The following is a 10,395-nucleotide window of genomic DNA, read 5'->3' as shown; positions in this document are numbered from 1 at the left end:
ATGTGGGGCACAGGGAAACCCCAGCTCTCAGTCTGGCCTCCTGTACTTCTCCCTTTCAATGCTCTCCTGCATAGCAAGGAGGCTTGTGCCCATACGGAGGAGGGGCTCTGAACCATGAGTCCCAGCTTTATCCTTACCCTTCTGCCAATAGCTGCCTTTGACCACTTCTCAGGCTGGAGGCAGTGGGGTGAGACACATCCTGGTTGTGGGGTCTGCATTCACAAGGCACAGAGGCCTTATGGGTGAGCTAAGGACCCTTTGGATAGGGAATTCTGGGGTCACCAGTACCCTGAGGAGAATCTGCAAGAGGGAGGGAGGAGTTAGGAAGGTACCTGACCTTTGCCACCTGGGGGCAGGGGTGGGGGGAGGGGGTCCTAGCTGGAGTGTGCCCTCTAGAGCAGGGAGCTGAGGGCAAGGACCCTTCTTACCGAGGCTTCTGTCAAATTGCACAGCATGACCAGGGCTCTGATGAGGGGAGGACTGGGGGCTGTGGGAGACTAGCCTGGAAAGTAGGAGATGAGTTCCCCAAGTGGCAAAGGGTAAATGAGGCACCCTGTCATTTGATAAAGGGTGTGCTGGCCCTTTAAGAACAGGATGGGGAGGGCGCTTAACAGTTGGTTAAGCAGCAGACTTTGACTTTGGCTCAGGCCTTGATCTCAGAGTTAGGCTCGTGAGTTCCAGTCCCATATTAGGCTCTGTGCTGACAGCATGGAGCCTGCTTAGGATTCTGTCTCTCCCTCTCACTCTCTCTATCTTTCTCTCTCACTCAAAAATAAACATTCAAAGAGAGAAAGAGAGAGAGAGAGAGAGAGAGAGAGAGAGAATGCACGTGAGTTGGGGAGGGGCAGAGAGAGGGAGACACAGAATCTGAAGCAGGCTCCAGGCTCTGAGCTGTCAGCACAGAGCCGGACGCGGACTTGAACTCACCACCAACTGCAAGATCATGACCTGAGCGGAAGTTGGACGCTTAACCCACTGAGCCACCCAGACACCCCAAAAATAAACATTTTTAAATAATAATAATAATGGGCACCTGGGTGGCTCAGTCAGTTAAGCATCCAGACTCCCCGTTTCAGCTTAGATCATGATCTCACTGTTTCATGAGTTCGAGCCCCACGTCGGGCTCTGCACTGATGGTGCAGAGCCTGCTTGGAATTCTCTCTCTCTGCCTCTCCCCTGCTCACGTTGTCTCTGTCTCCCTCAAAATAAATAAACTTAAAATAAAATAAATAGTTTAAAAAAAAAAAGAACAAGATGGGGAGGATTTGGGTAGGAAGTTCTCTGGACCTTCCTCATCACCACCCCATCCCTAATTGTTATAGCATCTGAGGGGTGTCAGGGTCCTGGAGGCCACCTGATCTAATTTCACAAAAGGGCAAACTGAGGCCTAGAAACCCCTGGGCCAGGCCTCCTGATTCCCATGGTGCTCAGCCTCTGGGCTCCAGAATCCCTTAGCTGGATCAGTCCCTCCCTCCCCACCAGGGTCCAGGAAGGGAGGGGCAGTCATGCAGAAGAGTATCCCACACGTGTGCTATGCCATGAGGCTCACATGTCGGTGACCCTCGGTGGGCAGCTGGACTTGAGGCGTCTGGGGTGCCAAGTGCAGGTGCCATTCCCTGGAGGGGGTCAGCGACTCCCCGTTCTCACCCACATACTGCACCACGCGCGTGAGAGTGTGTTTGCTGCGAGGCAGCCAAGTGCGGCAAGGAGGCCAGTGGCTGGTAAATAATTTATCAGGACAGCTGATAGTACCTCCCCAGAACTGCCCGCCAGCCCCCAGCCCCCCTCGCCCCGTTTGCCTCCTGCCTCCTGACCCAAACCAGCTGGACCAGCTCTCCCGGTGCCCGCCTGCAGCCCCCCCCCCCCCCTTCGCGCCAGCCAAGTCACAGTCTCCAGGGCACCTTCAAGCAACCGGGTGGGGGGTCCTGATCTTGGAGACCCAAACGAAGGTGGGCTTCCGGGCAGAGATGGCCCTGCAGAGCCAGATGTGGTCTCCGGCCACACCCACGTAAGTGTCCTGGGTCGGGGGGAGGGGGGGCGGGTGCGCAGGGCCTGGGAGGGTCACTGGCCTTTCCACGGGGTGAGAGCCCCAGCTGGCCTCTCCTAAGGGGACCAGGGGGAGCGGAGAGAGGTCAGCAGGCAACCCCGCAGGCTCTTCGGATCCCTCTCCCCAGAGTCGGGTTGGAGATGGATGTGAACCTCCACTTTCTTTTTTCCGGGGATTTTTCCACTGGCAGTCTTCAAGCTCAAAGTCCAGGCTTGGGGGGTGGGGCTAGGACTGGGGGGCCAGGAAACGCCAGGGTTCCTCACTCCCATGTTTTGCCTCTTGAAACACCCCTCAGCTTCCAGGGTAGGAAGAAATGCTTGAGATACAACAGGGAAAGTTAACAGCTGCCCAACTGGGAAAGGTGATGGCAAAATTGCAACCATCACCGGCTTAATGAAAGGGCCACCCATTGCTCCTGGTGACAACAGGCCATAGCCACGAACCCTGTTCTTGTAGAGTTGGAGATAAACAATATCAAATGGGGTGTGCCGAGGGTTTTAACATTCAAGGTTTGAGGGCCTTTTAAAGTAAGAGGGTGGAGGGGCTCCAGAGGTTTGTAAAGAGTTCTGGAAAAGAGTTTCCCCCCAGGGACCCCAATTCGGTTCCTCACTCTTTTGGGTCCCCTGATGCATTATTCACCAACTACAAACCTGGTTGCCTAGCAACGGGAACCTGATCACCCCCCCCTCCCCCCCAGCAAGGAAGAGGCAAGGAGATTACATCTTGGGAATGGGACAGCAGAGGGAGGATGTCAGCCCTCCCCCAAGGGCAAACCTATTAGTAGGGGGTCTGGGCTCCCTTTGGGATACCCTGCAAAGCATGACTTCAGCCCCCTGCCCCGAGTGAAATCGGGAACCCCCAGGCTGATCTCTGGCCTCCTGGCTGCCAAGACAAGGATGCCTGGACTCCCCCTCTTCCCCCGCAGCGTTCCCAGTATTTGAGGCCCGAGAGCCCTGAGTTCTGATCCTGACTCAGCGACCGTAGACAAGTCTTTTCACCACTTCTTGGAGCCTCAGTTTCCCCATCCATAAAATAGGGACAGTCGTACTACTTGCCTCCCAGGATCTTTGGAAGGATTAAATGAGTTCCTGCAGGCATAGCATGTAACAGTACCTGGAACATGGTATGCGCTGGCTGATGGTTGGCTGATTTTATTGTCAGAATATCAACTCAGCAAAGAGTGGACGACAGTGTCTCAAGATCAGGGCAGGGAGGGAAAGGCGGGGGTGGCTGGGAGGGCCTGGCGGAAGCCCTGTCGAGCACTTAGAGCACTATAGATAGTAAGGGCTAAGTATCCGCACTGTTATGTCTTTATGGTGTGGCCAGGGAGGATCTGGGAGGCCCCGGCAGAGTTTGGGCAATGAGGCTAATGCTCACCCAATGGAGTTAGTGCTCAAATTAATAAATGTTTGAGGGCTTGCCCTGTGCCCTCCCTGGGCTAAGTGTCAGGGACAACAGACAAATAGATGCATCCTTCGAGATACTGGCCTATGAAACGCCTGCAAGTAGGGGGTACTCGATGCACATCTGCGATGACAAGTTAACGTAACAACATCTGTCCCCTAAGTGTCCTGAAGTACCACAGTCAGGGAAGCACAGAAGGGGCAGCTCTGGAGCTGGAAATCGGGGATCCTGGGGTGCTGCAAGGAAATCAACAATGGCGGCATCTCAGGTTAAACCTTAAACAGCAAGACCCTTCTGTCTCCTCCCAGCTCAGAGTCCAGCGCTAGGCTACATGTCCTGGTAACATTTGCTCCCAGGGAGGGGATTTGGCAGGTAGCTCCATAGTTACCATGGGGATAGCATGTGTCCATGGTGGGATGGACGCTTCTCTCCCCAGACTCCCTCAGCCCCTGGTGCTTAAGGTATCCTGGGTAGGAGCTGAGGTCCAGAGAGGGTATAGAATTGGAAAGAGACACACAGCATGTTAGGGGCCTGGCAGGATTTGAGAGTATCTGAGGGCCAGCCTGGAAATGCTCCTTATAAATAACCATAAACATTATTAATCATGGGAATTATTAAAGTTATGAATGATAATAAATGATGCTACTGTTTTAGGAACGCTATGTCCATTTTTTTTTTCCCCTGCATGGAGACTTCCTTGCAAGGGCACCTCTCTATAAGGTGAGGATCAAGCTATCCTGACCCATTTTACAGATGAGGAAACTGAGGCTCAGAGAGGTAATGTCAAGCCTAGGAAGGGCTTTAGCTCAGCTTGTCAGCGTCTCTGCTTTCTCCCCCTCATAGGACTCCCTGACCTCTACTCCAACTCCTTTCAGTTGCAGAGGAGAAAGAGAGGAAAATGCTGGGCTTTAGTTGGTTTCCAAGCAGCTCAGGGATCTTGACCCAGAAAGGGGCATTCAGGAGGTGGCCTGTCGAGGGGTGGGGACCTGGGAAGACCCCCTCCCCAGTCTCTGCCCTCTTCTCACAGACCCATGGCCGAGAGCTCCCTCTACCGGCAGCGGCTAGAGGTCATTGCTGTAAGTGAGTTACCCCTCCTTCCCCACCCCCCACGCCCACCCCCGCTTCTGGCGCCCCCCTCCACCACCCCTCCCCCCCTTCCCCGCCTCCTGGGCACTCCTAGCCATTCCCCAGGTTTCTTCCTCGCCTCTCTCTCATCCAGGAAAACAGGCCTAAACCTGTGAAGTGAGGAGGGGGGGTGGGCAGCACCCTCAGCTCCAGCCCTGCCTTGGAGCGCCCCACCTAAAACCTCAGGCCCCTCTGCTCCCCAGTTCCTCTATCTGGTCGCCACCACCCCCAGAATGGTGAGGCTGTGCACCCCACACTCCCAGAATCCACATCCGATGCTCCATTCTTGAACCTCGGTCTCTCAAACACCTCATGTCTGAACCCCATCTCTATGAACCCCCATCTCGCTAACCCCTATCTCTCTGCTCCCCCACTCCTGCACCCCCATCTTTCTGGATCCCATCTCAACATCCTGGCCTCTCTAAACCCCCATCCTTCTGACCCTCAGATCTGTACCCCATCCCTCTGAACCCCTATCTCACCAAGTCCCCTCTCTCTGCTCTCGACTTCTGCTCCTTCATTTCTCTGGACCTCATCTCTACGCCCCAGTCTCTCCGCGCCCCCCCCCATCTCATCACCCCCTTCCTCTGATATCTAGACCCCCATTATCTCTGAATCGCCTCTCTCGTGACCCCGGATCTCGGACCCCCCCCCCCCCACAGCTCGGTCTCCCTTTGGGATCTCCATCCCAAGGCCCCACCCCCTTCCACAGACCCTCCCCCCCCCCCCCCCCCCCGCCCCATTCGGCGCCGGCGAGGCCTCCGCAGCATCGCGGGCGCGGCCGGCCCCGCCCCCGCCGCCCCGCCCCCACCCGCTGCTGAGTCAGCGCCTCCGCAGCCCCCTCCCCGCCAGGGGCCCCGACGTGCGCTCCGCCGCCCCGCCCCGTTCGCAGCCCCGGGAGTCCCGGGAGCCCCGAGGAGGAGGGCAGGCGGAAGGGGAGGTGGCGGCCCCGCCCGGCCCGCGGGCAGCTCCGGGTCCTCTGTGCGCAGGAGAAGCGGCGGCTGCAGGAGGAGATCCGCGCCGCGCGCCGGGAGCTGGAAGAGGAGAAACTCCGCGTGGAGCGGCTCAAGGTTGGGGGCGGGCGGGGGCGCCTGTCAAGCCTGGGTAACGAAGTGGGGGTATCAATGAGAGTCGGTCTGGGGGATCATGGGAGGCTCTGTCCAGTTTGGGTGGGGGCAGCAGGGGGTATTGGTTCCAGCTTAGGCGGGCGTTTTTCCTCTGCTTGGGAGAGCGGGTGGTGGGGCGGGGGGGGGGGGGTGATAATGATGGGGACATTTGTACCACCTTTGGGAAGAGTATGGGGACAGAGAAGGTGTTTGCCCAGCTTTGGGGTAGGGAGGGGCCCATAGAGACGTTGATTTCATCTCTGGGAGTGCCTGTCCCATTCTGGAAGGGGTGGGGAGATGAGGGGTGTTTTGTTCCAGCCTGGGAGAGCTCTAGGCTGGTATTGGGGCGTCTGTCCCACCTGGCGTGTTGAGGGGGGGATCATATCCTCACCTGAAGGAGAGATGTCTGTGCCGTTCGGGTGGTTTTGGACAATAAGAAATCTTCCCAGCTCGGGGATTAGGAGGGAGCCCTCCATGGGGTGGGGTAGCCAGTATGCACAGCCAGAGCTCCCCTCCCGTGCCCAGAGGAAGTCTCTCCGGGAGCGTTGGCTCATGGACGGGGCAGCTGAGGAGCCGGAGCAGCAGGAGGACTCCACCTCTAAAGACCCCCAGTCACCTGAGGGCCAGGCTCAGGCCCGAATCCGCAACTTGGAAGACAGCTTGTTCACGTGAGTTGGGCCCCTGCCTGCTGGCTTTGCCGGCCTGGCTAGACCAGGGCCCTAGGTCCACACCGGGGAAGTGGCACATTGAGGGGGCCTTGGCGTTGAGCCTGGGGGCCCGGCTCCCAGCAGCCTCCTCTCTCCCTCAGACTCCAATCCCAGCTGCAGCTGTTGCAAAGTGCATCCACAGGTGCCCAGCACAAGTCCCCCGGCAGGCCCACCTGGCGCAGACAGGTGAGAACCGGGGGCAGGGGAGCAAATGGGAGGGGGCGAGGTGCGACCAGCAGGGACCAAAGCGGGCCTTCTCCAAGTGCGGTTTAACCTCTAAGTCCTCTGCTGTTTCTCTGCTCTGTGGTCTCGGGCAAGCCGCTTTCGTTGTTCAAGCCTCAGTTTCCCTATGTCTAAAATGAGAGGAACGACAGCACACACGTGGAAGAGGCCCCGGGGTGGGGGGGGGGGCGGGGGTTGGGTGGACATGATCCTAGGAACAGGCCTGGGGAAGTTTTGTTGTGGGACTGCTAATGCCAGAATGAGGAATGTGGTGGGAAAATGGGGGGGGGGGGTGCAGTGCTTGTGGAATTTGTTCTTTTCAAAGGGAGGAATGGGTCACCATGAGATGCTCTTGTGATCTGAGGCATCCACACGGGTTTCTGTTTCGGCAGCACCTTTATTAAGATTCCCAGGTGCCTCTGGCAGGGCAAAGGGCCAAGAGACCTGTTAATGGATCTGGGAAGAGTTTGTTGGGTTTTTAGTATAGGCCAGGAGTTTCTTGCTAGAGAGGAGCCCACTATCCAAGAGCCTGTGACAGGGGAGCCCTGGGCATGGGAGGAGCACAGAGGAATCACCCGAGTGACCCAGGAAGGCTTCCTGGAGGCCGTGGTACCTGTATGGAGTCTGCTGGGGACCAGGCAAGAGGGGAAAGAGAATTCCAGGCAGAGGAAACAGCCCACACGAAAGCCTGGAGGCTGGAAAGAAGGTTCTTATCTTACAGGGAACTGTGAGGAGGAGATCCCTGGGGTTTGACCCCACCCCCTGCTTCTCTGAGCCCATTTTCATACTCTGGCCCTTCCCTTCACTCTACTACAGCAACACTGACCCTCTTTTCTAGTCCTTGACCTTGTCAGCTCATTGCAGCCCCAGGCCTTTTGCAGCTGCTCTCCCCTCTGCCTGGAATGGCCTTATCTACCTCTTGAGCCTCGAGGCCAGCTCCTCTGAGGCCAGCTCCTCTCACGCTTCAGGTCTCTGCTCAATGTCACTTCCTCCTAGAGGCCCTCCTGCATCTTCTACATAAAGGAGGCACCCCACCACCTCCCAGGCTCTCTGTAGCCCCTCGTCCTACTTTTTGGTTTTTCCAGCCGTAGTCTTTCTCACTCCTGACATTACAGGTTTATTTGTGTTTATGTTTATACCCCACCCCCTAGAACGTAAGTTCCAATGGCAAAAGGCTTCAGTAAGTGTCCCTTGTCCACAGTAATCTCAGTAGCTGACGGAATAGGTTCCTAATACAGAGCTGTTGGCCCATGAACACAGTATTGATTAAGCACCTACTGTGTGGGGGGCACTTGAGCAGAGAGCGGTAAGACAGGGGAGGAAGGCTGAGGAGGGTGTGGTCCTGAACTTGATAGAGGAGCCATCGAGGGTGTCTGGGTTGGGGAGCGAACCAGCACGCAGGGAGGTTGGAGGTGGAGACGCTGGCTGGCCTCACCTTGTCTCTGTTACCCCTGCAGGGTCATCGACCTCTCTCCCAGCCTACCGTGGAGGCAGGTCCCACAGGTGGGTGTTTGGGCCCCAGGTCTGGGGGTCCCACGAAGAGGGGCCTGAATCTGGGGGGCCAGGATCTCACTCTGTTGCCCCCTGTCTCCTCTCCTTTCCTCCCCTTACTCCCCAAGGCCACACTGATCTGAGCAGGAGAGCCTCCCTCCCAGCTGGACCAGTGGACACCTCCCCAGAGTCCCCCTCTCAGCCCAGAGATGAGGCTGTCAGGGTTCCACCCACCCTGAGGCTGTTCCCTGGGGCAGCAGGGGCCTCCTCAGAAGCCAACGGCCCCTGCCCTGGACCCAGCCCCGCTGCAGAACAGGGGCCGAGTCAGGGGCTGGCAGCATCTGAGGGGGGCGTGGGTGAGGCCAAAGGAGGGGGCGTGGTGGAGGTGGTATGGGAGGGGCTGAGGGCCACAGAGGACTGTGCCACGGAGGCCACGGGCCCAGAGCTGGAGGCTAAGGTGGAGGAAATGGTGCTGGAGGCCATTGGGGACAGGCAGGAAGCTGCCTGCCCAGAGCCCCCGTCCTGGGTGAAGGAGGACAGGGGCATCGTGGAGGTGGTCTGGGAGGGGGTGGGAGGGCCGGAGAGCAGCGACTCCGAGGCCACAGGGGACGGGGGCAGGGGCCAGAAGGCCGCGCAGACCAGCTCCCCGAGGCTCCAGGTGAGGCTAGAGGGAGCAGCTCCTGGAGAAGGCGGCGTCCCCAGGGGCAGCTCTGACGGTGATGGGCCAGGGGGCTCTGGAGGAGAGGAGGGGTCCTTCATTTGGGTGGAGAGGGTGACCCTCAGCGAAGAGTGGGAGGAGCTGGGGGAGGAATTGGTCGTGGAGGGGTTGGAAGGGCCAAGGGCACCGGGAAGCGGGGGAGGGCCTGAGAGTCCGCTGGGGGTGGAGAGGGGGGCAGGGGAGGACGCCTGGGGGGCGGGAAGGAGCCAAGCAGAGGAACGGGTGGAATCAGTGGGCGAAGGAAAGAAGGGGACTGAGGAAGAGGCAGGGGCAGACGTGTCTCTGGTGGGGGAGAGGGGGGGAAGCGAGGGCTCTTTGGAGCCAGAGAGGGGAGGAGGGGAGGAAAAGCTGAGGCCAGAGAGGAAAGCAGTTGAGGAACCACCGTCAGCCGCAAGAAAGGCAGTTGAGGGACCTTTGAGGGCAGAGAGGGAAAGAGGTGAGGGGCCATTGCGAGTAGAGCAGAAAGAAGATGAAGAAAAAGTAGAGGCGACTGAAGAACCATTGGTGACAGAGGGAAAGGAAGGCGAGAAATCACTGGGGGCAGAGAAAGGAGGAGGTGAGGCGCCTTCGGAGGCAGAGAGAATAGGAGGTGAGGCACTATTGGGAGCTGAGAAAGGAGGTGAGGCGCCATCGGAAGCAGAGAGAGGAGGGGAGGTGTCACCGAAGGCAGAGAGGACAGGACGTGAGGCGCTACTGGGGGCAGAGAAAGGAGGAGGTGAGGCGTCACTGAAGGCAGAGAAGACTGACGTGGTTGAAGAACATCTGAGTCCAGAAGAGCAGAGAGAGTCCGGAGGAGGAAAGGAATGTCAGGCAGAGGAGGTGAGTGAGGCAGGGGCTTCCTTGGGGGCCAAGGAAGAGTCAAGACCGGAAGAGGAAGGACCACAGCCCCAGGAGAAGCAGGAAGGCTCCCTGGAGGAAGAATCTGTAAGGCCCCAAACCCCTGCTGAGGGCCAGGGCCCCTCAGGAGACGCCACCACCCCCCTCCTGGCAGAGACCCCAGCTCCAGAGCAGCCTGCCGAGTGCCAGCCACTGCTTCAGGTGGAAGGGCCCAGGGCCAACCCTAGTGCCCGCCCCGTGCCCACCTATGCACCTGCCCGGCAGCCCGAGCCACCTGCCCCTCCCGAGGGTGAAGAGGCAAGTGGCCCTAAGCAAAAGACGTGCCAGTGTTGTGTGGTCATGTGAGCCCACACCCTCCACCCCACGCCCGGCTCCTCTCACAGCTACCTCGGCCTCTTGGCATCCAGCAGCGGGTCCCGGGCACAGACAGGGCACCACAGGACCGGCTGTGGCACCTGGGAGCCAGCTGGCCCGCTCGTCCACCTCCACCTGGGCTTCCGGACCCCTCGCCCACTGCCTGTGACCCCGGCTCCCTTCTACGACAAAGCCTTTATACTTGAAAATAAAAACGTTAAAGCATTCGGACAGTTGGGTGTGTGTGTGTGTCTGTGTGTGTGTGTGTGTGTACACGGAACCACCTCGCCGTCCGTCCCCTGGTGGGAAGTCCAAGGCCTCGCTCTGCTAGGATCAAAGACTGAGCCAGTGTGAGGATATACGCGGCTCCTGTGGCAAGTTCCC

At 58.6% G+C, this 10,395-nt stretch overlaps 1 protein-coding gene across 2 annotated transcripts; it reads left to right on the top strand.

Moving 5' to 3' along the window:
• Positions 1 to 1,790: 1,790 nt before the first annotated feature.
• Positions 1,791 to 10,242, top strand: PALM3 (paralemmin 3). 2 transcript variants are annotated; one of them, XM_045492225.1, is made up of 9 exons: positions 1,791 to 2,008; positions 4,479 to 4,527; positions 5,566 to 5,646; positions 6,208 to 6,350; positions 6,491 to 6,575; positions 8,069 to 8,114; positions 8,231 to 9,376; positions 9,440 to 9,474; positions 9,541 to 10,242. In XM_045492225.1, the coding sequence occupies exons 1-9, from the start codon at positions 1,968 to 1,970 to the stop codon at positions 10,000 to 10,002; spliced, it is 2,088 nt and encodes a 695-aa protein (XP_045348181.1). In that variant the 5' UTR covers positions 1,791 to 1,967; the 3' UTR covers positions 10,003 to 10,242. The 2 variants fall into 2 exon arrangements, with proteins under 2 accessions (XP_045348181.1, XP_045348180.1); XM_045492224.1 differs by having other exon boundaries at positions 8,231 to 9,474.
• The last annotated feature ends 153 nt before the right edge of the window (positions 10,243 to 10,395 follow it).

Source organism: Leopardus geoffroyi, chromosome A2 (assembly GCF_018350155.1).
Source record: "Leopardus geoffroyi isolate Oge1 chromosome A2, O.geoffroyi_Oge1_pat1.0, whole genome shotgun sequence".
Classification (NCBI taxonomy): domain Eukaryota; kingdom Metazoa; phylum Chordata; class Mammalia; order Carnivora; family Felidae; genus Leopardus; species Leopardus geoffroyi.
Note: the sequence above shows the minus strand (reverse complement) of the source record. Positions and strands in the feature narration are given on the sequence as shown.

Coding starts and splice junctions, on each gene's coding strand:
- PALM3 (XM_045492224.1), top strand. CDS start 1,968: ATGGCCCTGCAGAGCCAGATGTGGTCTCCGGCCACACCCAC. Junction 5,647..6,207: donor TCCGCGTGGAGCGGCTCAAG/GTTGGGGGCGGG, acceptor TCCCGTGCCCAG/AGGAAGTCTCTCCGGGAGCG. Junction 6,576..8,068: donor GGCCCACCTGGCGCAGACAG/GTGAGAACCGGG, acceptor TTACCCCTGCAG/GGTCATCGACCTCTCTCCCA.